The sequence below is a fragment of the Thunnus thynnus genome, chromosome 16 (assembly GCF_963924715.1).
Source record: "Thunnus thynnus chromosome 16, fThuThy2.1, whole genome shotgun sequence".
Taxonomy (NCBI): Eukaryota; Metazoa; Chordata; class Actinopteri; order Scombriformes; family Scombridae; genus Thunnus; species Thunnus thynnus.
Genome location: NC_089532.1, coordinates 12,202,380 through 12,229,884, shown reverse-complemented (window position 1 = coordinate 12,229,884; position 27,505 = coordinate 12,202,380). Strand labels below are relative to the sequence as shown.

The 27,505-nt window shown below is 36.4% G+C and overlaps 2 protein-coding genes across 49 annotated transcripts; one reads left to right on the top strand and one right to left on the bottom strand.

Annotated features, from left to right (window-relative positions):
• Positions 1–367: 367 nt before the first annotated feature.
• si:ch211-266g18.10 (axoneme-associated protein mst101(2)) lies at positions 368–23,574 on the top strand. Of its 48 annotated transcripts, none has more exons than XM_067613273.1 (42): positions 368–787; positions 2,849–3,055; positions 3,160–3,243; positions 3,332–3,436; positions 3,545–3,700; positions 4,148–4,291; positions 4,814–4,933; positions 5,090–5,209; positions 5,334–5,378; positions 5,467–5,508; positions 5,617–5,643; positions 6,577–6,717; positions 6,813–8,249; positions 10,170–10,229; positions 10,315–10,467; positions 10,652–12,718; positions 12,976–13,071; positions 14,014–14,109; positions 14,599–14,655; positions 14,957–15,022; positions 15,278–15,325; positions 15,409–15,456; positions 15,711–15,758; positions 16,085–16,126; positions 16,251–16,298; positions 16,376–16,444; positions 16,549–16,596; positions 16,719–16,766; positions 16,861–16,902; positions 16,986–17,054; positions 17,164–17,208; positions 17,478–17,510; positions 17,605–17,652; positions 17,749–17,811; positions 17,986–18,021; positions 18,198–18,239; positions 19,230–19,277; positions 19,483–19,524; positions 20,591–20,632; positions 20,740–20,784; positions 20,862–20,897; positions 20,992–23,574. In XM_067613273.1, the coding sequence occupies exons 1-42, from the start codon at positions 778–780 to the stop codon at positions 21,069–21,071; spliced, it is 6,303 nt and encodes a 2,100-aa protein (XP_067469374.1). In that variant the 5' UTR covers positions 368–777; the 3' UTR covers positions 21,072–23,574. The 48 variants fall into 48 exon arrangements, with proteins under 48 accessions (XP_067469374.1, XP_067469372.1, XP_067469371.1 ...); XM_067613271.1 differs by having other exon boundaries at positions 369–787; positions 10,649–12,718; positions 16,722–16,766; XM_067613270.1 differs by having other exon boundaries at positions 369–787; positions 10,649–12,718; positions 17,752–17,811.
• fabp7a (fatty acid binding protein 7, brain, a) lies at positions 21,335–27,278 on the bottom strand. Its single transcript, XM_067613322.1, has 4 exons — positions 27,126–27,278; positions 26,798–26,970; positions 26,574–26,675; positions 21,335–26,281 (listed from the first exon to the last, which is right to left on the bottom strand). The coding sequence occupies exons 1-4, from the start codon at positions 27,196–27,198 to the stop codon at positions 26,231–26,233; spliced, it is 399 nt and encodes a 132-aa protein (XP_067469423.1). The 5' UTR covers positions 27,199–27,278; the 3' UTR covers positions 21,335–26,230.
• Between the last annotated feature and the right edge of the window lie 227 nt (positions 27,279–27,505).

Below are 27,505 nucleotides of genomic sequence, written 5' to 3'. Positions count from 1 at the left end.
ATAATTTGCAGTCATCTATATAATCACCAGTGCCAGTTGGAGGACAAAGCACTTAATGTTGTGAGCATGAAGTTTGGAGGGTGGTGTTTAAAGTAAAGGACGATTTCCACCTGTAGTGTTGTCCATTCCTTGTCTTGGTCAGCTGATTTGTCCCAGTTTAGGGGCAGATTGCAGATTAGTGCCCCACCAGTAGGGGTGCTCAGTTCAGCCAACTGATCTTACACACACCCCCTCAACCGCCAAAAAAGGCCTGCCAGAGTGGCTGGTGTGCAGAGATCAGCTAAGAATAACCTGGACCTTCTGGGGGATAAAGTTACCTTGTAGCCTGCCTGTGCTCTGTTCTGACCTATACCCATGTGTGGCACCAATAACATTGAGTGGGATATTCTGTCTGATCCCCGTCACCCAACCCAGCCCTGTGCTTAGCTTGGCTCTTTCCTCCCTTGCTTTGCTTTTCTTTGCCCCACCATCCCCAGACTCCCCTCTGCAATGCGGCCGCACAGGCAGCTCCAAATTCCCCAACACCTGTAATCTTTAAATTCTAGTTTCCGTTTCCTTCTCTTTTTTTTTTTTCTTGGAGAAGTTCAACCTGTGGATTACATGGGTCGGGAAACAAGATTGTAATCACCAAGTGGAAATGAAATAATTTACTAACTGGGACTCTATTTAACTGACAAGTGGATGCTGACTGGATTTACTGAAGCGTTTCCAGTCAGTTCTGCATGAGGCTTTGCCCCCAACTCAAAGGATTATAACTGAAATAGTCTCCACATCACCATGACTGAAGGTAGGATTGTTATACCTGCAACCTCACTCACCTTTTGTGAAATTAACAACACTTATTGTTTGTTACTGGGCACCAAATCCCCAACAATAAATGCTATGTAATAAATAAAAAATGGCAATGTTTTGATAGGTTGCGTCCTCTTAGGAAAATGTGTTGAAAGTTGGTTGCTATAAATACAGGATATCATGTAGCCAGAGTATTAGCGTTGCTCTCCTGTGACATGAGACACATAACTGCTGCTGCTGTTGCTGACATTAAGGTTTCCAACAACTTCGAACAACTTCTTTTTGCCATTTAAAAAAAGTCTTTTAATGTAATATGCTAAAACAAATGATATCTTACAACCAAATCATTTGTTTGATGAAGCTTCAGGGCTTAACTAAACAGGCAGCTCCCCCCACAGAGCAAATGTGTGTTGAAATAGTGACACCACCTGTCCGTCCTGTATAGTTCAGAGGAGTGAAGGAGCTGTTTTGTGTTTTTTCATATCGCAGCACTTGTATATGTGGAAGTGAATCATGAGTCAGGTATGCTTAGAGTTCATTCACAGTTGGAATGTGTCTCTAGCACCTTGGCACCAGTTCCGAGCTGGAAAGCACAAGTGATGGTGAGAACATTATTAAAGACTGCACAAACATTTTCCAGTGTGCCTAACAGCTGTGAATCATGTTTGGAAAACTTATAGAACTGATAGATAAGTCCTGCTAAACCTGTTTTTATCTTTCATTTGGCAAAATGCGTGAGATATCAGATAAAGTGCGGTTGTCTACGCCATATAATCTGTCACACATGTCAGACACACTGTCTCAACCATGTAGTGATTTAAATCCTTTTATCAAATAAGAAATATTCCTAACCTATCAGGGTTTAGCCGCAGTGAGAAGATGATGAGACATGAAATGTGGCTTTGGAAGAACATCATTTTTTCCATACATGCCACAATACAGTGACTTCCTGGTCAGAGACTTGACTAAGGCATGTGTTAAAGTCATAAAATGAATGATTTTTTTATAAGAACATATTAATGGACCAGATCAATATTCAAGGTAGAAATATTTAGAGCTGCAATGATTAGTCGATTAGTTGATGGACAGAAAATGAATCAGAAACTACTTTGATAATTGAATAATCGTTTTAGTAATTTTTTGAAGGAAGAACGCTAAAAATTTGCTGGTTGCAGCTTCTCAAATGTGACAATAAACTGAATATCTTTTGAATTTCGGACAAAACATGACATTTGAAGACGTCACCTTGAAGTTATATTTTCTGACGTTTTGTAGACAAAACAATTCATAAAGAGAATAATCAGATTAATCAGTAATGAAATAATCGTTAGTTGCAGCCCTGGAAACATTACACAAGGATCTTCTGTTAACTTTTTATCAAAATGGAAATGGACAATTAACATTCATTAGGAACTTTGTAGTTAGCAAAAAGAAGCTTTTGTAAGAGGATATTTTCAAGAGCCAGACTAATAATGAATTTTTAAAGCAGGTACTGATATCAATATTTTAGGGATTTTTAAAAAATCCAACAACGATGTATCTGCAGTGTTTTTTTTTTACATATACACATGACATTGAAAAAAACACATTTCAAAAGGATCCCTTAAATTACTTCATTAAAGAAGTGTGACACAGATATGTACTGAGTGGGACATTTACAGTTGAAAAATAAACTATGAAACTATGGACAAACCACTATATGTCATTTCAACAAATATCTTTGTCATTTCTCTAAAGCAATTTCTTGTTACTTACCTGCCATCACATACCAGAATTATATATATATACAGATACTAATACATTTGTGATAAGCTAATATTGGCTGATATATCTGCCCTGCCGTTCAGTCAGACTGACTGTAAAAGAATGAACCTAACATACAACAAATCCAAAAATAAATAATAACAACTTGTTCTTGCATAGAAGCTTTAAAAAGTCAGAAACAATATAAAAGAAACACCATAACCATCAGTACTTTGACCAATAACAGGTCTGTCTTGATGATGTTGAGAGTTCTCAAAGTGACTTTAGCATCTTTTTGTTTTTCCAAATAAAGGGGACAAATCCGGCCCCTCGTCCGCCGCCAGTGAGCCCAATGCAGCAGCCGCAGCACCACCGGCGAGCTCTGAGAAACCTAAAGGTCTGGGGCTCCTCAATAAGCTGAGAGTGTCTGTGGAGCTGATGATTGCTCTGGCTGCTCTGCTGTCCTGGGTGGTGGTGGGAGTGGTGATGTTTGACTTTGTGGAGTACAAAGCAGTCCCTGGTAAGTCACAAATACCTAAACAAAAAGGTTTCTTTTTAATGTAATGTCATTTCAGTCATCAGACATGCAGACTAATCAGTATGTCTGTTTGTTGGTACTCTCAGACATTCAGCAAATCATTACGGACCCTGTGCAAGCTGTAAATGATGCTGTTGATGAAGTATCCAGTCTGCTCAATAAGTTTCAAGGTACAGTAGTGAACTGGCATGCATGAGACACTTTGTTATGTTTAAAAGCAAGTACTGTAATATCTGACTCTCATTTCTGCACCCCTAGAATGTGCGCCTGATTTAAGTGACCCCATGTCTGCTGCCACTTATGCGGCAGATGAAATAGCAGAAGCAAAGGATGGATTTGTTCGATATTTCTCAGATGAGGAGGGTATGAAACGACACTAATACTCGAACAATATGCAAACTTTCAGGAACAGTGCATTTTTATATAAATGTGATGAACCCATGTCTCTAAAAATCTCCTTCCAAAACCCAGGAAACTTCTACCTCAGCTACGTTGACCCTGTAATCATTGGCAGACGAGCTTTCCATTCAACTAATGACCTTGTGTGTGGAGTGGTGGGATCCATCAGGGACACACTCTGTGCTATCATGGATACTATAATTGATATTATATTGGCTATAAATAGAGGTTTGTAATCTACATTTGAATATAAGATTTTATTTGCCTTCCATGTTTCACACCCAGTCAAATAACATGATAATCATGCCAATTACTTAAACTACTTCAATAATTTGCTTTATGTTGAGCTCAAGTGTCTGCTTTAAGTATTAATCAGTGATTTTCCCCTAACAAATGTCTGTGCTTTTCTCAGGAAAAATTGACCTCAGCTTCATTGACCCTGTAGTAATAGGCAGAGGTGTCTTCAGTGTTACTAATGAGCTTATGTGTGAAGTGGGCGGCTACGTCCAGGAAGTGCTTTGTGCCATTTTGGACAGTATTCTAGATGTAGCGAAAGGTACTTAACATTCTGCTTAATCTGTAACCTCTTAACATTTTAAAATTACAATTTAACACTATAGTATTGGTTGTACATATCTGTTCTCTATACTCCTTCGTTTTGTTTTTTTCCCTCAGGAATCATTGACCTTGGCTTCATCGACCCCGTGGTAATTGGCAGAAATGTCTTCAGTGTTACAAATGACACTGTGGGTGTAATAATGGGCTACATCCAGGATGCGCTCTGCTTCATTTTAGACAGTGTACTGGATATAATGAAAGGTACCTGCTTCATGTTTTAACCTTTGGATTACTTGTGGTGCAATATGTACATGAAGTATCATCATGCCTGTCTTATTGAATCCTTATTTGTTGCTACATATACTAGAAATTACTTACTAAATTACTCGAAAACTGTTGGTTTGTGTTTCTAAATGGCATTGCACTGTACATTAGACTAAACTGGTTGCTAAAATACAAATTTAAAAGGATGAAGGTCCACTAACTATGGTACTAAAAGCTTGTTGTAGTAGTAGTAGTAGTGATAAGTCCTTAATTGTCTTTTAAAATGTCTACATAGCAAAAAATGACATTGTAAGTGGAATAGCAGGTTACATCCAGAATGTGCTTTTTGCAGTCTTGGATGTAACACTGGCTGCATTAACAAGTACAATATCAAACATGGATTTAAACCTCTACAATGTTTCCTCTGTAGCCTGACAGCTGCAGTCTTCAACTACAAACTCAATTATATCTTAAATATTTATTCATGAAAATAATTGCTTTGACTTCTTTGTTGATCAGATGTCCAGCATTCTGTGGGATTCAGTCCTATGGCAGTCCTGAAGAGAACAGCAGAAATCACCACAGAACAGATTAACATGCTTGTGAGCTACTTCTCCACATTGCTGATGGGTGAACAAGGTCTGTTTTAACATATAATGGCAGAAAATTTCCATCCCATTTTATACTGTGACTACTTAGACATTTCTCCGAATTAAGAGATATAAGAATATAAAGTATGGTGTCAGGAATACTGTGAAGAGCTTTTACTCACTGTGTGGTGTGTTGATATTTCAGGAATCTTGCCTGAGGTGTCCATTGACCCCATGAAAGTTGTTGAGGACGCTGTGTTGGAGGTCTCAGACAAGAAAGATTTGTTCATGGCTTATATATCAAGCATGTTCGTTGGTGATCAAGGTATGCTTGTTTGCATTGGTTATACACAAAATTATGCTAAGATGCTATTAGACTTGCAGAAAAGATTAAAAAAATACACTTTATACTAAAAAAAAACATTTTCTTTCTTTTTTTCTTGTTTTAGGTGAACCTCTTGCCACACCAGTTGTAGATGTAGTAACTGAAAAAGGTTTCACTTTTTTATTACAGTTTTTATGTATTTGTGTCAGTTAAACGACAATCACACAGTATGTCTTTTTTTTTTTCTCTTTATTTAGATGAAATTTCTCCGGCTGATATTAATTTGGTCAGAAGGAAAGGTAAGTACTGATAATATTCTTCTATTTCTCTTTGCTGTCACACTAAAAATAACTTCTTTACAAATCAAGCTTATTGTCTTTAATTACCATATCTTCTTTGAAATGTAGGTGAATTTCTGCCACCTTTCGAGAAAGGTAAGAGAATACACATTGGAGATGTACACTATATATGTTTACTTCGGACAAGTGCAATGTGTGTTGGCGGCAAATAGTGTGCATAGACCTATTTGGGTGTTTATTCTATATCTGTTTCTGACCTTTCATGCATGAAATTGAATTTTTTGTTTTTCTTACCACTTCTTGTCTGAAGTCTGCCTTGTGTGCCTGGTGTACTATGAAACTGTGTGTCAGTCTTGTTTGAATAAACTCCATGTTTCACTTATTAAATCATTTAAATAATCTTACTGCATGAACAAATATGCGTCATACCTGCAGTATAATTTCATTGGAATAAATGTCTCTATACAACCAAGTTGTTATGGGTTTGTTACTGCATCACTCGCACCCTTTGTCACACTGACAGGTCTTTGAATTTACAAAATAAAACTCATTCTCATTCAAACTCATTTGAAATGAGGGTTTTCTGTGTAATACTAAGCATGAAAATGTATCCTTTGGAGTTGCATTCCTTTGTGTCCCTCTCCCGCATTATCCAAGCATCTTCTGTACGACCGACTGAGTGACTGACCTTCATCTGTATGTAAAACAATTTATCTGTGATACATCATGTATTTGTATTGTTTGTTCTGAATGACATTTCATCTGTGTGTACATCGTACAAGTTTACACCACATGCTTTAAAAGTTAGCGCTGAGATTATTATTGATTAAAGTTATTTTGGAAAGTGTTGAGAGAAAAAAACTGTCAAAAAACAGTCAAAATGTTCATAATCAAATAGGGAAGGACGCTAACTACAGCATGTGGTGTATACTTTATTGTGGTATAAATGTATCACTCATTTTACTCCATCAAAGTCCCCGTATACCAAAAAAACAAGTTTGGACCTACTTTTTAAAAGCCAAAGATGTGAAGAACTGTTAAGAGAGGTCACATCGGTTAATGATACAGTTACAGAGATCATGCACGCTGCCAAACATGAAGCTGTTCCTGCTCCAGAGATAAGTGAAGCCCCAGACTCAAAGATGGAGGAGGAGGAGGAGACTGAGGTTCCAACTGAAGCAGATGGCAAAGAGACAGAGGAAGATGATGGTATTCACATGATTTTTCCTCAATAGTCATATTCGTTAGTCAGATTAAAGAATGCAATGAAAGAGAGATTAAATTTGTTGCTATCACACCACTAGTGAAACATGCCGGCCTTGAAGAAACAGAACTCGAACCGTCACTGAAAGATGAGGAAATCCTTGATGCTGCTGACAGTGAGGAGGAGAAACAGGAAGAAGCAAAAGAGGTTGATGCTGTAGAAGAGGAGGAGGAGGAGGAGGAGATTAAAACAGAGGAGGATGGAGCACACATGGAAAATGAGGAAGAGCAGGAGGAGGAAAAAGAGGAAGGAAGTGTTGACACAGAAAAGGAGGAGGAGGACTTCAAAATAGAGGATGATGACAACGAACAAGAAGAAGAAGAAGATATTAAAACAGAGGAGGCTGAAGTAAAGGAAGAGGAGGAGCTGGAGGAGGAGGAGGAGGCCAAAACTGCAGAAAATTTGGTTGAATATTCAGAGGAGGAGGAAGAAACAAAAACAGAAGAAGAGGTGGTAGAAGATGAGGAGGACGGGGAGGAGGAGGAAGAGGATGAGGAGGAGGAGGAGGCAGCCAAAACTGAAGAAGATTTTGTAGAAGATGAGGAGGAGGAGGAGGAGGAAGAGGAGGAGGCCAAAGCTGAAGAAGATTTTGTAGAAGATGAGGATGAGGAGAAAATAGAAGAGACAAAAACTGAAGATGAGGAGGAGGAGGAGGAGGAGGAGGAGGAGGAAGATGGGGAGGAGGAGACCAAAACTGAAGAAGGTTTGGGAGAAGAGGAGGAAGAGGAAGAGGAAGAGGAGGAGGAGGAGGAGACCAAATTGGAAGAAGTTTTGGGACAAGATGAGGAGGAAGAGGAGGAGGAGGAGACAAAAACAGAAGACATGGTTGAAGATGAGGAGGAAGAGGAAGAGGAGGAGGAGGAGGAGGAGACCAAATTGGCAGAAGCTTTGGCACAAGATGAGGAGGAGAAGGAGAGTGAGGAGGAGGAGGCAATAACAGAAGAAGATGTTGTAGAGGCTGACGAGGAGGAAGAGGAGGAGGAGGAGACTGAAGCTGCTGCTGCCACCATTGATAAAGATATGGAGACCAGAGATTATGACCATGAAGATGACAAAGAAAAAGATCTTCATGGTGATGAAGATACTGATGTCAAAGATCAATCTGTAAAAACTGATTGGGACGATCAGGCTCTAGAGGAGGAAGATTATAAGGCAGTGGAAGAAGAGAAGGAAGAAGAAAAAGAGCCATCAGTCCAACATCTTCATCTTGAAATTCTGTCAGCTGAACAGCTCAATGATGACAGTTTAGTATCTGAATCTGATGATGAGGATGAAGAAGAAACGATGACTTCACCACATGTTCACGACAAAGACGAACACGCTGACATCGTCGATGATCACGATGAGAACAACAACAACAGCGAGAACGGGAAAACTGAACCTAAACGAAAGAGGAAGGTTCATATTCCCGCTGAGAGAGTCAGAAGAGTCGGATCCAGAGCTGCTCACAAAGAAGAACACAAACAACATGATAAAGGTACAACAATCTTTACCATTATCATCACATAGTTTTCATAATTCTTTCATTATCTGATAATGAAAATGTTTCTGAATGATGAGTGAAAAATGTAATGTTGAATGACATTGTACGTTTTTATCATATTTACAATTTCTTAACATTTTGTAACATGATGAATGTGGGTTTTTTCTACTAAATGTGTTGGTTGTGACATGACTAAAGTTGTTAGGGCCTAACAGTTATTTGTTCGGTGGTTGATGTGACATGTTTCATATTTCGATTTCAGTGTTTTTTTGTTAAAATTATGTTTGTGAATTGTTTTTGTGATGGTAGCTACTATTAATAATCACTAAGCAGAACATCAAAGTTTTAAACCAAACCAAAGTTTTCATGATAGAAATGGCCAGGCTTATTACAGATAAAAAAAATTTTAAAAAACATAACATTCCACCTTTTCAGGAAATTTACTTGTTCTGAGAAGGAGAATTTACCAGTTTAATATCTGTGTGTCCAGTACAGACAGGTGCAGGATGTGTTTAACCTAGCTTAGCACAAAATGGAAATAGAGTGAAACTGCAAAGCTGCAACAGTTCAGCTCAAAAGTCCTCATATGGTTTCCAGTTGTTCACAATATCATGACGCCAAACAAAACCCAGGTAACACTTGGATGTATGTGTAGCTTTTTAGGATACAATCAAATAAGAAATTTTTGTAAGGCTTACTATTTCCCTGTGCTTGCGGTTTTTAGGTTAAGCTAAACTAAACCCATTCTGGATCCAGTCGCTGATGGGTAATCTAAGTTTGTTTTTCTGATGTCTTTTGTTAATTATAGGATGTGTTCATATTGAATACGAAAACAAATTTATGCTCTATATGTGAATTTGACCACTGGACTTTCGCTAAACAGCATGTTTTGACTGTAAAGATTACGTTATCTGTAACGTTAGCTAGCTAGCAACCTCTGCATCTGTGCTATATTGGTGTGTATTTTCAAAATTCACCAGTAACTTCAGTTCTTTCTGTTATTTTCCTTCAACACCCCTTCCTACTTACCTCTGTACAAAGAATAGGAGATACAAAACCTCGGGATACGTGCAAATTTTTTGATCAGGTTGAGGTAGCAAAATTCTACTCGCCCAGACATGTCTTCACCTCAATCAGAGTTGCCGAGAGGGATTACTGATCACATCCACTCATGTCTTTGCCTTGCATTGCATAATTTTGTGTCCCTGACCAGTCTCTACTAGAAACACAGCAATTAAACTGCATTGATCCTCTCATTTTATATCTCCAAAAATATTCATGCTTTCCTTTAAAAGACGAATTATGGTCTTAATTGAAAAGCAAATAAAGATGGACACAACAGATCAAGTTAAGTTTTATTTAGATCAGAAACTCATCCTAACTTAGGTGTGAGTAGCTACTTGGAAAAAGGATCTTGAGACTATTACGGTACTGTCAGTTACAGCCCCCTTAACTGTGCTGTTTTTCTTTTTGATGACTCAGTAAAGACATCTATTTCCTAAGGTGCTAATATGTTCCTCTTTTAAAGCATGCAGTCATTGCCTTTGGCAGTGAGCTGAGGTCATTAGTACAGAGAGGGACTAGGTTTCAAGATGAGGACATTAGTCAATGTACTGATGTACTGTTGTCTTGTTGTCCTGCCTGCCCTCCACAGTTATTGTCACTGAAATTTTTTCACTGAATAACACAATATCATTCTTTTTTGTACAGCTCTACCTATTGACCATCATCCAGCTTGTGGTGTGTTTTTAATTACAGTGTTTTTAGCACAGTAGTGCTTATAGTGCTTATGCAAGCATGATCTTTTGCTATGACTATAACACAAGCCTGAATCATATATTGTGGAAAAAGGCAAATTGCACTGTTTACATAAATACTGTATATTTTTATATATCTTTGTATGATATACTTCAGTTCTCAAAGATGCAAAGGAAAGACACGCTATAAAAGAAGTTAAAGATGCCCTTATGAAAGGTAATATTCTTGTGAAATTATTATGTGAAGACAAGAATGTGAACACCTGATGTTTTTTCTTAAGAAAATGTACTGTTGCATACAGACCTAAAAGCCACAGAAATTGAAAAGGAGGAGAAAAAGGAGAACAAAACCAAAGTTGAGAAAACCGTGGCGATAAAACCAAAGGAAGAAAAGCCAAAGAAGGAGGCCAAACCTGAGGTAAAACCTACTGAGAAGATACCAGAGAAGCCCAAAGGTAATTACACTTAATCATGAAATGATGGTCTGTAATAATAAACTATTGCTCAAATGTCCACGTGTAAACTTACAACTTAGTTTCTCTTAATAACTCAGGTCACTTGATAACAGGTGACCAGGTAACCGTCATTGTTAGACATTTACAGACATGTAAATTACACTTTCTTAATTGCTTTTAGAAGAACCCCAGAAGAAGAAAGTACCAAAGCCTTCTAAGGAAAAGAAAGAAGTGAAGAAACCCTCCAAAGAAGAGAAGAAGGAAAAGAAGCATCTAAAAGAAGAGAAAGAAGCCAAGAAACCACCTAAAGAAGATAAAGAAGTCAAGAAATCTCCCAAAGAAGAGAAAGAAGTCAAGAAACCACTCAAAGAAGAGAAAGAAGTTAAGAAACCACTTAAAGAAGAAAAAGAAGTCAAGAAACCTCCCAAAGAGGAGAAAGAAGTCAAGAAACCTCCCAAAGAGGAGAAAGAATTGAAGAAACCACCCAAAGAGGAGAAAGAAGCCAAGAAACTACCCAAAGAAGAGAAAGAGGAGAAGAAACCTCATAAAGAAGAGAAAGAAGTCAAGAAACCACATAGAGTAGAGAAAGAGGAGAAGAAACATCTCAAAGAAGAGAAAGAGGAGAAGAAACCTCATAAAGAAGAGAAAGAAGTCAAGAAACCACATAGAGTAGAGAAAGAGGAGAAGAAACATCTCGAAGAAGAGAAAGAGGAGAAGAAACCTCATAAAGAAGAGAAAGAAGTCAAGAAACCACATAGAGTAGAGAAAGAGGAGAAGAAACATCTCAAAGAAGAGAAAGAAGAGAAGAAACCTCATAAAGAAGAGAAAGAAGTCAAGAAACCACATAGAGTAGAGAAAGAGGAGAAGAAACATCTCAAAGAAGAGAAAGAGGAGAAGAAACCTCATAAAGAAGAGAAAGAAGTCAAGAAACCACATAGAGTAGAGAAAGAGGAGAAGAAACATCTCAAAGAAGAGAAAGAGGAGAAGAAACCTCTTAAAGAAGAGAAAGAAGTCAAGAAACCACATAGAGTAGAGAAAGAGGAGAAGAAACATCTCAAAGAAGAGAAAGAGGAGAAGAAACCTCTTAAAGAAGAGAAAGAAGTCAAGAAACCACATAGAGTAGAGAAAGAGGAGAAGAAACATCTCAAAGAAGAGAAAGAGAAGAAACCTCCCAAAGAAGAGAAAGAAGTGAAGAAACATCTCAAAGAAGAGAAGATGCCACACAACGTGACACTTTTCAAGAAGGAGAGGGAAGACAAGAAGCCTTCTAAGGAAGAGACAGCGGAGAAGAAGCATGTGGAGAAAAAAGAAGTGAAGAAACCTCTAAAAGAAGAGAAGGAGGAAAAAGAAGCGAAGAAGCCCTCTAAAGAAGAGAAAGAAGATCAAAAGCCATCTAAAGAAAAGAAAATACAGCCGTCCAAGAAAGAGAGGGAAGACGAGAAGGCTCTTGAAGAAAAGAGAAAAATGAAGGAAAAAGTTCAAAAGCCTTCCGAAAAGGAAAAAGAACTGAAGAAGCTTCCTAAAGAAGAGAAAGAAATGAAGAAACCTTCTGCGGAGGAAAAACCTCACCGAAAAGAGAAAGAACCAACTAAAAAGGAAAAAGAACCAACAGAACTCCACAAAGAAGAGAAAGAACCAGCACATCCTAAAGTGGTACATGAACTCAAAAAGCATCTCAGAGAAAAGGAGGAAGAATTACTGCATCCAAAAGAAGAAAGAGAACCAAAGAAGCCCTCAAAAGAAGAAAAAGAACCAGAAAAACCACCTAAGAAGGCCAAAGAAGTAACAAAGCCTCCAAAAGAAGAGAAAGTAGTAGCAAAACCTCCAAAAGTAGAACCAGAAAAGATCTCAAAAGAGAAGAAACAACCAGTTTCTAAAGAGGTGAAAGAGGAAAAGAAAGAGAGGCATCTCAAAGAAGAGGTAGTACCAAAGAAACCATCTAAAGAAGAAAAAGAGCCTTCAAAACATCCTAAAATGGAAGAAAAAGAAAGAAAAGGGCCTACCAAAAAAGAGACAGAACCAAAGAAGCTGTCTAAAGAAGAAGACAGAGAGGAACTGTCCAAAGAAAAGAAAGAGGTTAAGATTTCTAAAGTAGTAAAAGAGGTCAAGAAGATTCACAAAGAAGAACATGAACCAAAGAAGACCTCTAAGAAGGAAACTGAACCAACAAAGCCTTCTAAAGAGGAGAAAGAAGTCAAGAAGGCTCCCAAAGAAGACAAAGAACCTGCAAAGAAGAAAGACATTAAGACAGGTACGTATAGGACAACAATGCAGTGTTTGTAGCCATTAAACAATATAAGGATCCATTGACTTTTCTAATTAATGCAAGTATTGTAACTATTAGTTGTAGTTTTGATGTTACTCATAGAGAGTGCCAAAGAGAGGGCCAGTCTGGAGCATAAAGATGGCTTAACAGATTGAAAGGAGTGCATTGATGAATGAGGGATATCTTTCTTTCTACTGTATAATTTATGTGAAACCTTTTTCAGCTTTTCCTTTTTATTTCAGAAGCTAAACCCCAAAAGGCTGCAAGAGGAATTAAAGTAGTCAAGAAGGAGGTTGCATCTGTCCTGAAGAAGGAACATCTTAATGTAACAAAAGCAGGTAAGACAACATGTAAAAGCATGGAGAACTGTGATGTTTTAGCATTATGTTCAGTTTTTTAAATAATTTTGCAGTGACACAGCTTACACCCAGCTAAATGTAGATGAAATAAGAAAAGAGTTGAAAAGAGACTGGCCTCATCCAAAATTGACAGCAAATGGCTTAAAACAACCCATTTTTACATTTTCCGACCTCATGCAGATGCATGAACAAATGCTCCTTTGTTATTTTTCAACCTGCTCAAAATAATGAATGGCAAAGAAGGGAATAGTGTGAAACACCACTGCAAAAAGAATTAAAGAGGAGTTGAGGGATGAGCAAAAAAGTCATGTTTCCTACAATCAGTGTTGGTTTCAGATGCCAAAAATTCCACTGCTGCTCTTTCTTAATTCTACTGATGAGGGCGCCAAAGCAACAAAATGCAGCAACAAATGACACATTTATAAGGATCTGTAAGAAAGAAGTGCTTTCTTGTAAAAGAATATTTGGATGCCAACAGGACATAGGAACAGAAGCAAGAGGCCAAGATTAGAGTCAAAATTCAAGTGACAATTCTAGGAATAAACTCAACTCAACAATTAATATCATCAGGTCTCAAGTAAAAAAATCTGACCTTTTGCAGGATTCTGACTTTAAAAAATATTTTGATTAATTAAAAAAAGATGCTATCCTATCATACTATCCCTCTATTTAAAAGTATTTCTGTGATAATTAATATATCAGCAATTCAAATGCAATGTGTGGTTTGATACCAGTAAGGGTAGAAGTCTCCTAAGCATCTCTGAATCTAGCAATCTAACAGACTCAAATCTGTCTACAACAGCCAGAACTCACCTACAATACCATATTTTCTAAAATGAAAGACATAAAACAGAATAAAGTTAAATAACACCCTAACCCAGCGTGATACTGAATTTATTGCAGTTTTCCCTTCCTTTCCAGCTGTTGAATACAAGAAGCCTGTAAAGGTCCTGAAAGCTGCTAAAAAGCACATAATCCCTGTCCTGAAAAAGGAACATATGAATGTCACAAAAACAGGTGAGTAACAGTATAACCAAATGTGAACTTAAAGCTGCAGTGTGTATGATGATAAACAACTCTGACCCCAAATAAACATCAGAGTGTGATTGGAAATTGCAGCTTGAGGTTCTAGTAGTAATCCTAAAAAGATATGTAGCTATTCACCATCACCTGGTGTACTGTACGGTCACTTAGAAAGTGATCATCAATCATGAAATTCAGATAATTATTAGCACAAACTTTTCACAAGTCTTAAAAAGGATGATGTTTTGGATTGGGACATAATCATGAAGAAGTTAAAAAAAATATGACATGTTGTATAAATCTGGCATAGTAAGTGATTAAATTACTCCTCCTTGAATTGTTTGAGATATCCTAAAATGAAAACAGAAAAATAACCACTACATGTTGCTATTGGCTTCAGTGATGCAGTGTTGGAATTACAGTAGATGCAGCTGTGTGGCTTAGATGTAACGGATTATATTTTCAAATTTTCCCTAATAATAGAGGGTCGTGAAGTTACTAAGGTGAAAGCCAAACCAGAACCTCCAAAGACAAAGAAAGGTATACACATCTTTCTTTTCTTTTCTAAATTCTAGAAAGTCAATAATTGTAAGACATGATGTTTTTTTAGCTGTTTAGATGTCTATAACCTAATTTTCCCTCGCACTTTAAATGGACAATGTAGGAATTATACTTAATCGTATTCTATCAAGATATTATGCATAATTTAAAGTATGCTGACACTTTTTTATGTGTTCTACACATAAAAGGTAGTTAAGAAAGTGTCACATAATGATCAGTGATCTTTAATAATACTGTACCTGAAACTTAAGGGGTTTTTGATGTCACAATTTTTCACCAGTGGCAGCTCCCAAGGAGCCCAAGAAGGAATCAAAACAAAAAATCAAACGTAAACCTGGAAAACCTGGTAATGCTAAGACTAACTGATGCTGCAGTCTAACCCAACTGGTGACTGTCTCACTAACAGCATCATCTTATACTAATATTTTACATTCATTCCATATTTAGATTAGAGAAATAATTCATTTAGACAACATCATCGCCTGCTAAGGTTATTGTACAGTATACTGTACAATAACCCAGCTATAGCTATAACTGAGCTATAGCTCGATCGATTATGATTACCACAAAGACTACATGTGCATTTACTTTAATCCTGCAGATATTGATGAAGTGAAGGAAAAGAAAAAAACAATCCCAACAAAGAAAGGTAGGATTGATTTCAAAACCCTTTATGAACGGTGCTTATGCAAGTTGTTGAAGATAATATTAAATTCATATATTCTCCTATAGAAACTGAAGTTTCTAAACCAAAGGTCAAACCTACACCTGTTCATAAAGGTAAAGACTGAAGCAACCTTTGTAGCACTACTTTACTCTGACTCTTCACTATGAACTTTCAAATAAAGACAGAATGCCAAAAAGATATTTTAAAAAAAGAAAGTTAAAGTCCTTTTACAGCTCACTATTTTACAGTACAGGTCATTTTTTTCTAATTTGCACTGTAGACTGCATATACTGAACATTATTAAACAGGTGTTCAGTGATCATGAGTGACTTCATTCTAGTCATTATGTTATTTTCCATATTTCTAGATGCTGAAGTTACCAAAGAAAAAGCCAAACATGCTCCTTCAAAGAAGGGTAAATTTACTGTAGATACCGTATATATAAACACAGTTTTTAGTTTACAACAACAATATTTCTTTTGTGTGTGTTTGTTTGAGAATACATTGACAGATGTGGTTACTCCTATGAAGAAAATTATAGATTTCATTAGAATGTGATGTTGTCTTTCATGCAAGCTGCAGCACTGGGTTACTGATGTATAATTGCAAAGTGGCAGGTTTTATACACCGCCATGGTAAGGTTTTCAATTTATGATGCATAGGTTTTTAATGTTAATTTCTAAAAGTAAGTGATCTAAAGGCAAAGCTAACAATACTTTTGTGCCCTATTTTGTGACGCAGAAGTTCCAAAGGAAAAGGCCAAAGCAGCTCCGGCTAAGAAAGGTAACATAGTTTACAAGCTACAACCTTTTGCTGATGTTTTAATTATCAAACAGCAAAATAATGAATTGTAATAATGGGGAAAAAACCTAGCCTGCTGTAAGAAACATTGTGCTTTTGACAACAGAGGCAGCTGCTCCAAAAGAAAAGCCTGAGCCAGTTATCTTGAAAAAAGGTAAGACTGGTGCATGTCAGAAAATATTAAACTCCAGTTACATACGTGTATTTATATTTGCTAATCTCTGTTGACAGGACATGGAGGCCCTGCCAGAAATGCCTCCCTGGTGAAAGAGAAAGTCAAAATAGTGCCTATGAAGAAAGGTAATTATCCTTTTTCTGAAATGATTTATGAGTTGCATTGTTACCTCTGCAATAATCATGTATTGCATAATGTATGTATGCTTTCATGAATTTAACTTTTGCAGATGTCAAGGTGGCAAAGGAGAAAGTCAAAGCAGTATTTGCAAAGACAAGTATGTCACATTTTAAATATTTCAAAGGATTAAACATAACATCAAGGTGTTTTAGCTTTGCATACATACATACATACATACATACATACATACAATATCATGTTATATGTTTTTTTTTCTAGCAGCTGAGGTTTCAAAACAGAAGCCCAAACCAGTTCATATAAAGAGGGGTAAGATTACAGAGTAATTATTATAGCTTTATAGTTTTAGGGTCATCTTATTACTTATCTTCTGGAATGATAAACCTAAAATTTCTTTACTTAGAAACTGCTCCACTCAGGATAAAACCATCTCTGGTAGTCAAAGGTAAGAGGACACTAATCAACCTTTATGTTCATGTTTAAATAATCAAGCAGTTGATTTTCATACTGATTTATTATTTCTTACAGAAGCAGGAGCCCCACAGAAAAATGTCTCTCTAACAAAGGAAAAAGCGAAGGTGGTGCCATTGAAGAAAGGTACGTCTTTGGTTTACACAGCTTTTATAAAGATGTTTTTAGATTTATATTTTAGATGTGATTTATGAAGTGCATCATATGTGCATCATAATGTTTCTTTTTAATGTAGAAGCTGTTCTGAAAGAAAAGGCAAAAGCAAAAACTTCACAGAAAGGTGCAAATCTGCATTTTCTGTCTCTAATATTCTATAGAATATAGTGAAGTTTATGGTTTTAAAGTCAATCAGCTTCACACACACAGCAATTACATTTCCTGTAACATCAAAGCCAGATAGTTTTTCACCCTTTATAGCACACATTTAAAAAAAAATCTTGACAGAATATGATGCAATTTCAGTCGATAGTTCAGTTAAATCAATCACTTATCAGAAATTAAGAATCAATACATAGAGTGACTGACTGAGATCCACTTATTTATCCTTAGAACATGAGGCTAAGCCAGTTCATGCCAAAAAAGGTAATGCAGTTTCAATCCATAAATCATTACTTGAAAAAAAACAACTGCCCTCAACACAACAATTTAAATAATTTCCACCCTGTGTTTTATTCAGAGCCGGAGGCTACAAAGGAGAAGCCTAAACCAGCTCATGAAAAGAAAGGTAAATCTTGGAGCAAAACAAAAATCATGATAGACACGGCATAATATTCTATATATATATATTCACAAATTAAGAAATGTTGTTTTTCATTTGAAGTAGCTCCTTCTAAATCAGAGGAAACAAAGAAAGAAAAGGTCAAATCACTCCTAAGGAAAAAAGGTAGCCTTCAGATGATTTTCTGAGGTTGTACTTTAACAAAATTACTGTCATCATCTTAACATATATTATGGTAGCATCATTAAATCTCTGTTGTTATCTAACTTGTCACCAAGTTGAATAACTATAAAGCAATTTATTGCGTATCAACACATGCTTACATTCCTATTTACTCAGAGCCAAAAGTCCCAGAGGAGAAAGTCAAACCAAAAGGTACAACAACATTTACTTGACACATTGTCATGATAGGTGACAAATACATGTCCTGAAATTTTAAAAGTCAGCTCTTTGTGTCAGTGGGGTATTATCCTTTAATATGTTGTAATTATGTGCCTTTCATGATTATAAATAAAGTTTAATGACGTGCATTTTTCCCCCTAATGGCCCAGCCATGTTGAGGGAAAAGGCCAAGCCAGTCCGTGTGAAGAAAGGTACATTAGTTGTGCTTCAGTAGAAACCTGTTATTACAGTGATCTGTATTTGTAAAAGCTCTGACTGGATGGCTCAGGGGGGAAACAAGCATTTTGCCTGTGAGATTATTAATGATATATTGTAGAGAACATCTTGCACAGTAAATTGAGAATGATTTCTCTGCAGCAGCTCCATGGGCAAACAGCTGTTTCTTTGCAGTGATGCTTAGAAATATGCTTTCGAAGACACCAAGTATTAAGCTATTTGTGCATAGTTGATAGATTTGCAAAGCACAGCATACAAAGATTTTGTTAGGCTTTATAAGTCACCACTACAAAGAGTTTAGATTTCAAAACCAAGGCCCATTGACCCACCAAACATTAACAATGTGTTGTAAATGTTGAAATGTGTGAACATATCAGGAGAATTCAAGCTTTTTACTCTGGTTTGGCAGATCTGGCACAAATCAGGTCACATAAAAAAGTCACTGCAGTAGACATTACATTAGAGAAAACAAAGCATAGAGCCAGAAGCTTCAAAATCAGCCAAACCAAGTAAGTCTTTTTCAAGTCTTTTTCCCAGAATATGTATTGACATAATCAACATTTTGTGTGATGTTAAGATAATGCCATATTTCAATTCCATATTTGAAAAGCTGTCTGAAAAGCTTGATAATCACTTACAAAAGTCTTCTGGCTCTGTGCACAACTTTTAAAAACACTTAAGATTTATTTTTTGCAGAAAAGTCCAAGCCAGCAGCTGATTGGAAAGGAATAAATCAAATGTGTTTCTTTGCTAAATAGAAATTTACTTTCCAACATAGTTTTCTAGTTCTAAGAGCTCCAGGCTTTGGAAGCTGCTTCAGGCTTTGAGAAATGCATTTTTTGCAGTAGCAATGCTGTGATTTAATGCTGTGATTTAATTAAATGTGAAAATGAGGTATTTGTGGCTTCTGCTGTAAAGATCTGTGTGCCAATTGCTGACATTTAACCTTACTTTTCCCTTCACAGAACTGGAGACTTGTAAAGAAAAAGACAAACCTGCTGCAGTGAAGAAAGGTACAGTGCTGAGGACAAAGATTATTTATCACTGTTATTTAGATCAGTATACCAGTAAGAATACTGGTAAAATGTTCATCTCTGTGTGCAAACAGTGAATTTTTTTAAAATTGATCAAATATGCAGCAACCCTTTCACTAGAAATACTTCCGCAAATTTAAGAAATGTGTATTTTATCAATTGCATTTTCTCCCCGATGGCCCAGTCATGTCTAAGGAAAAGACCAAACCAGTCCGTGTGAAGAAAGGTACATGTGTGGTGCTTCAGTAGAGGCAGCACTTTATGTAACCAGCAGTGATCATCTGTTTACAATCTGATCACAGCATGAAGGCCACTGCAAAAGTAGTTCTTTGATTACTAAAAGGGGAAATGGCTATTTCACTTATAAGAAGATAAAAGGATAAAAGTTGAGCCTGCTGCTGCTGAAGGCTGGCAATATTTTCCTGCTGAATGTGAAAATGTCCATAAATGTAAGAACATCTAAAATAATGATTTGTAGATGTTTTCACTCAGCAAGAAAAAAATCTATAATAAATCTGAAATAATTTACAGAATATTTCAATATTGACTTATTTTCTATAAATCTAAGGTTTATAAACAATAACCATATAGATTGTAGTTTCACATTATTTTCCAGTATCTTTCTGAACATGCATGCTGGTAATATGAACAACACTGAGAAGTTGATTGTGATGCTTTCAGTTTTTGCTTTGCTATGAGTCCTTTAAGCTTGTCTTTTCATAACCACATATATTATTTTAAAGTGCTGCTAAATGTACCACTGACATTGTTCCTGTCAGTCATCCTGAAATTGGTAAACCATACACTGCATAGGCTTATAGCTGTAAGAAGGAAAAAATACCTTAATTTGGGTGTAAAATGTTAAACAAGTTCTTACCAACATACTTAACTAATGATCAAACCTGCTGCAACAAAGAAAGGTACAGCATGCAATGAGCTTAGTATAATTATATAATCAAGTCTACAATATGCTGTATGAAAAATCACTTCTGCAAAAAAGAAGCTTTCATAAATGAAAGAGGATGAAAAAGCTGCTTTATCATTTTGACTTATTATGAGTAGTATTTATATTTGATTATTTACAGAGAACAAAGCCAGAGCTTGAAAAGAAAATGAAATGTGCTGCTGTAGAGCTGAATTACTCATTCATAAAACAGTCAGCTTTGAGCATTGACATAATCAAATAAGAAAAATGTCTGTGCATTATATCAAAATACTCGTAGCAGTTTCAATTTTCTCTGCAGGATTGAATTTAATTTAATTTTTGACTGATTTTTTGTTGTTATTTACAGAAGACAGAGTTCTTAAAGAGATACAGGAGTCGGCAAAGAAAGGTATCTTGAATTTAGATTTGTAATCAGATAGATTCAGAGTGCACAAAATACATCAACAGATCTTTATTTACTGTATTTATGGACACAAATTCCTATTTTTGTTGCAGAAAAATCTGCTGAGAAGAAAGCTACCAAAGAGGAAAAAGTAAAAGGTACTATATAGTTTTGTATTTCAAGATAATACTGGAGAGTTTTATGATTACTAGAACACTATGTTCTCATTTCCTAGCAGAGCCGGCTGTATCAGACAGCTTTCTTATGGATGGTGAGCACATGTTCCCTTCTCATAACTGAAATATTACACAGTGAACACGTTGTACTGAACTGTACTGAAACATATTGTCCCGTACCCTCCACAGAAGAGCTGCCCTACTTCCAGTGTTTCTTTGTGGACGAGGATGAGGCCCAGTTTCCATTCTATGCCTTCTCACCATTGTAGATTTGAAGCTTCAGTCTGAATCCAGTCTGCAGTTTACAATTTAGTCAATTTACTGATAATGACAAGGTCACATCATGCCCTGCGCTATGTTACTGAAACGCAGCCTGCAGTTCATTGTTGGTCTTCAGTAGAAAACCCTGATGGCAGGGGATGATTTTATGAGATGGACCGTTTCTTATTTCCAGATTTGGTTGAGCTCTCATACCAACTACATGCAGCTAGTGTCATTCCTTTTCCATTTCTTTATTTAATTTTTTAAAAAATTTTTGTGTTAATTTCTTTTAAAAAGTCGATACAATATAATCTGTATTATCCTTTGTGGATCATTTGTTTTAAATCACAGCAACCTTATGAAAACATGTTTAATATATTTACTGTTCATTTAATTTTCTCGTAATCAAACTGTAAAAAGCATCACCTCTGTGCTGCAGCACAATGGTGTTTTTTTTTTTAAGTAGAAACATAGTTTGCAGGGTACAAACGTGGCTCCAACTGCTCATCCAAGGCTGATAGGGGTTCAGTTCCTCTAAGCCCACATTTACTTGAAAAGTGGTTTGTACAGTAGTGGCACATACATTTTTGTCATCTTCGTTACTTTAGCTTTTTTTCTTCAGCGCATCATAGATGGCAAAGTTTTTAATGCTATCCTGCTTTTAGAGCCCTTTAATCAGTGACTGGGCATTTGTAGCATTCGTACATTATTCCTGACATTTCATTTATTTCAAGGAAACGTGTTTCTCACACATTTTCCTCTATTTCCTCCCTGTTGGGTACACAAAATGAATCAAAGTATTAATGAAAAGGAATTAATCCTCTTTGGATTTACAGCACTGATATTTGTTTTGTTTTGTTTTGTTTTGTTTTTTTGTTTTTTTTCTGTAATCTATATGTGTCAAAAGGAATGACATTGCACTGTATATGAGAGCTCCCAAACTTACTGATGGAACACTACCTGACTACCTGACATGTTGATATTTAAAGTCTTATTAAACCGTACCATCTAGACGTGTGCACCAGCTCCTCATTTTGATATTGGTGCTAATAACACGCATTGCATTGCCTGAACTCTCAGAATGAGGTTTGAGTTCATTTTTTACTGTTTCTACCGTCAAGTATCAGATTCATTCTGTAATTCCTTGATAGACCAAAAATGCACTGTCACTGACGTTGGTCAGTGGATGTTTATCTGTGTGCACAATGTAGAAACTTGACATATTTTGGAAACCTTTTGAGTAGGTTCTTATAAGCACAGAAAGTAAAGGAAAAGTTAAAATTAGGAAAATATTTCCAGGTTAACTTTAGAAAAGTTGTATATTATAGTGACATCTTATATTAACTGTGCTAAAAATGCAGCATAATATAAACAGGATTTATATTATATTTATATATATATATATTATACTTGTGATCGACAGTGAGGGCTACATGACTGTAGATTGATTTCAAATACTGTTATTGGTGATAAACTGAAGCCAAATCATGTCATTGAAATCTCTGCAGCAGTTAGCTCTTTTCCAGGTTTATATAAAAACTGGAATGATGATGTTAACGTGAATATGCTTAAGTAAAGTCTAATATTAATAGACAAATAATAAATATATACATATTTGATTATATCTGCACATTGTGTGATTATACTCTTAGGTCGTTGAAGACAGTGTCACATTGTTTAACAGCCAGCTCGTACCAGCTGTTGTTTACATAGGGATCTTTACATTTAGCTCCATATGCTGCGTTGAAGACAGTTATTACAGCATGTGGTACTAATCCGAAAATGTAAATCCACTTATTTTTAAAATTGAGATAAAGGAACACAGCTTGTATTAGTCCATAGATTTTGCGTGTGACCCTCTGTAGTTCACAGGATCCAGTAACTGTACTGTAACAGCTGGAGTTTTATGGATTTTTAATACAATCACTATCAGTGATGGAGTGGTGGGTATTGTTCCCAATAAGACACTGTTATTGGATTGAAGCAAACAAGACATTTCTATTTTAGAGCTACCTTATGTTTTAATCATTTTAGCTGAATTGTTTCAACAAACTCACTTTTACCAGGTAAACATGTGCAATACATGAATTTTAAATGATCTGAAGCACTGTATGTTTGTCTGATAGTCCTTAAATGAAATGTGCATGATACGTGTGGGTTTTTGTTTTATGCTCCCAAAATGTTTTTGTGATATCAGCAACATATATTTTCCCTACTCTAACTTTAAGAATGGCAACACTAAATACTTGAACTTATGAATAAGGGTAATTTGATACCAATAACTGACATTTGTGTCTCGGTGGTGTTGCTAACTTCCTATATAAATGTATTTCAAGTAACTTCAATGTAAATAGAAATAGACGACATTTGCTGAAAATGAGTTTCATCCCTGACCCGTTACCACTGAAACTGCTCTATATAATATCAAATTATGTATCATTTGTCAATTACACCTTCATTATGCTTGTGAATACTATCCATGTGAGATTAAAACATAGCAATGCAAGTGTTTCTTTTGTAAATCAAGTCTTTTCTCTAAAGGTGCCAAACACAACATTTCTAACAGAAAGTGTAGTACAGTTTCTGTCACAGTTTATGGGACTATTTTGAGGTGAGTGCAGTGTCTCAGCTGTTTATGTTATAATGAAGTGCATGAAGACCTTAGCACCGAACAAAATACAGTTTTTTGTCCTCATGTCATGTCGGGATAAGGCTTTACTCCCTGGTTTCAGTTGTTCAAAGTTGTTGACACATTTATATTATTTATACTTACATTTTCAGTTATACCTAATACACTTTTTCATATGGGAGCACATTTCACACCAAAAGTACATTACCTCAAGTACAAATTGGGGTGCTTGTACTTTACTTGAGTATTTCCATCTTCTGTTTCCCAGAGATAAATATTGTACTTTTTACTCCACTACATGCATTTGAAAGCTTTAGTGGCTTGTTACTTTTCAGATTATGATTTTACAAAACAAAACATATGATGAGTTTCTAAAATATGGTGCACTTTTATAGAAACTATTAAATTACACAACAACATATAAAGGAGTTTAGAGCTGCAACAATTAGTCAATTAATCAGTCAAACGACAGAAAATCAATTGCCAATCATTTTTATAACCAATCAATCATTTTGAGACATTTTTTTTAGGGAAAAATCCCCAAATTCTCTGATAATTCTTCTTTGATAGTAAACTTAATGTCATTTTAGGTTGCTTCTTGGGCTTTGGGAAACAGTGTTCGCCATTTTTCACCATTTTCTAACATTTTATAGACCAAACAAACAACTAATCAACTAATCGATAATGAACATAATCATTAATTGCAGCCCTAAAGTTGCAACAATTTGCCTCACTTCAACAGCAGTAATAATAATACAATAATATAATATACAATATTTTCTACATTATGAGTGCTTTTACATTTGATACTTACATTTAGCCAATAATACTTGGATGCAGGATCTTTATTTGTAATGGAGTATTTTCATGTTGCACTATTGCTACTTCTTCCACCACTTTGATGTCACACAGTACTGTATGTCATCATCAATATCATCTTGAGGACATTAGCTTATGATCACATTTTTATGATGGCTCCAAAAGTCTCCATCAGTAACTTATCTGCCTTATTATATGTGTGCAGGAGTATATACAGTGTACGCGTGTGTGAATGGGAGAATGTAAAACAATTGAACTGAGGAGGACACATATGGCCAGGTCTTCTCATTGTATTACCCTCGTGAGACCAGAGAGGGGTTACTACAGGTCAGCTTACACCACTGACACAGATCCCACACAAAGAGGAAACTCCTGCTGCTCTGCTGGAACCACTGAGGACACGACAAGCTACACTAAACTATTATCTCTCACTGTTTCTCCAACATGGAACGTGATCAGCTCCCTTTTCTACCTTTTCAAAGTGACTCAGCGTGGGTGCAGCTGTGAATATTGTGACATGAACCTTGCCTTTTAACCATATACAGCCCAAATACTCATGCGAATACTATTGTGAGAGAAGATTTAATTTCTGGCACACTATAACTGGAGCATAAAGACAGATTTTGATTTTGGAATTAATTCAGTGGACAATGGCCAAATGAGTTCCACTCCAGTTAACGCAGTTTCTTTGTGTCACAGTCTATTCAGGGGTGGCCAAAAACTTGGCAGCCTGTGTGCTGGGATGAGAAGAATGGCCACTTGTAGTCACAGCGTTCAGTAGGCTAGATGCAGGATTTAGTAAACTTAAAATGAACATTATGAGCGTTCAAATTAGTTAATGATGAAATGGGGACATTCTCTTGTTTATATCAAAGATGTAAAAAGAAACACGTTGGAGATTACAAAGGTTTATTAACAGTTACTATTCTTAGTCCTTGAACTACTGACCGTGGGATATTGGATTTATACAAAGTGTCCACATCCTGCACAGTGTGCTCTCTTTTCGTTGTCTGACTGTCGTGCCAGTGGCAGCATTCAATCACGGTTGGTCCACACCATCGAATGATGTCTCTACGTAATGACACCACAACTTAAACCAGATTATCCTGAGGCGAGTGACATCACCCCACCCCCCCTCCCCTCCATCCTCACCGGCTCCTAGTCATCTCTGACCATCTGGGGGTTACTACAGGACATTCACTCTCATGAATTCAATGGTCACACTGGCTGCTGCTGCACGGCCAGATCTGGCCTGCACCATCACCCTGCAGCTGTCACCTGGAACTGACCCATCATAGGGACAGCTCTGTTCCCACAACTTAGGTTTGCATATTTGAATAGAAAAAAGTAGGGCTGCATGCAAAGTTGACAAAAAGACAAAAAAAAAAAAAAAAGTGGTACTGATGGTGCTCTGGTGACTTTTAAAGACCAACTGAAAAGTGTGAAATGAATGACGTTGAGAGGGTTTCGTTAAGAAGTTTATTTGTTCCCTTTTTCATAAGTGATACACAGAATGACACACTTTAGGCTCTTCACAGTTTCAGACACAATCTCCGAATTTCTTACAAAAGATCTTACAAAATGATTTCCCAAAATATTTATCTTGTGTTACAATGACAAATCAAGTGCAAATCACTGCATACAATAAAAAGAACATTTAAAAAAAAAACTTGTTAAATTGATGCTGGGATGATTTGCTCATTTAAGTGGATGGTAAAGTTAGGCTTTCTCATATGTGCGGACAGCCTGGACTCCCTCGAAGGTCAAAGTCTGTGAGGCAGAGAGGAGGAAAAACAAAAAGAGAGGCAGAATTACATTATTGCAGTTACATTTAGCTGCAATTTTGAATGTATCGTCTAGAAATCATGCATATGTAAAGCAAGTTTTCTTTAATTCATTCAGGTCATATATCATATATTGCAAAGGTTTGGCACCTCTCAGCAACAAGGTAATTCAAAGTGCTTTACATAGGCAAATGACTCCATAAACTGATTAATATAACCACATGACAGGTAAAAAGATTTCTCTTCATATCATACTCTATCAAGTCATGTAATCTCACCATCACCATCTTCCCATCCTTGATTTCTCTGACAAATTTGGTCTCCTTGCCATCCCACTTCTGCACTTGCACAAGTTTGTCTCCTTCCATGGTGAAGGTAGACTGTAAGCAGAGGCATCATTTTATTTAAAACCAGCATCACATCTCACAGTGAGGACCACACTCGTATCATTATTACCTGCCCAAGCTAAAGACCAGATCATGTAAAGAATAACTCATCTTACTTTGACATGTCGGTCATCAGGTGTGGTCTCATCGAACTCCTCTCCCAGTTTGGAGGAGATCTCTGTGTTCCTGAAGGTGCTCAGGGTTTTCACCACCACTTTGTCCCCATCTTGGCTGATCTCTACTGTTGGTTTGGTGACATTTCCCACTTGCCTTGTGGCAAAACCAACACCTATCAAAAACAGTAAAACTCCTCAGTGGTGCATTATGATAGACACAAATTAAAACGTTAACTACTAATTTGACTAATTTTCTCTGCCTAAAAAGAAGCACAATGTTGCTCACATTACATCTCAGCAGGGAGAAAATTCATTTAAAGTTGCTTACCAAGTGCCTTCATGTATTCATCAAAGTTCTGGCTGTCAATCAGCTTCCATGTAGCGCAGAAAGTTTCAACCATGTTTGCAGATGTTACTTAGCGAGTCAAGTATCAAACTGTCAGACTGCCTCTGCTCTCAGTGTAGTAAATCCTGCAGCGTGTCTTTGTGCCAAATGAATACTGGACAAGGGGGCAGGGACTCAGACCGCATCGTGAAAGCTGATTGGATGTTCCAAATGCTTTGTAGACCCTGATTGGTCATAACAAAATGTACTACAAATATCACCACGTATGAATGATAATGATAAAAATAATAATTGTTTACTACAAAGATAAATAATATTTAAAAAACATTTTTTACAGATGTCATTATTACACAGGGATACAA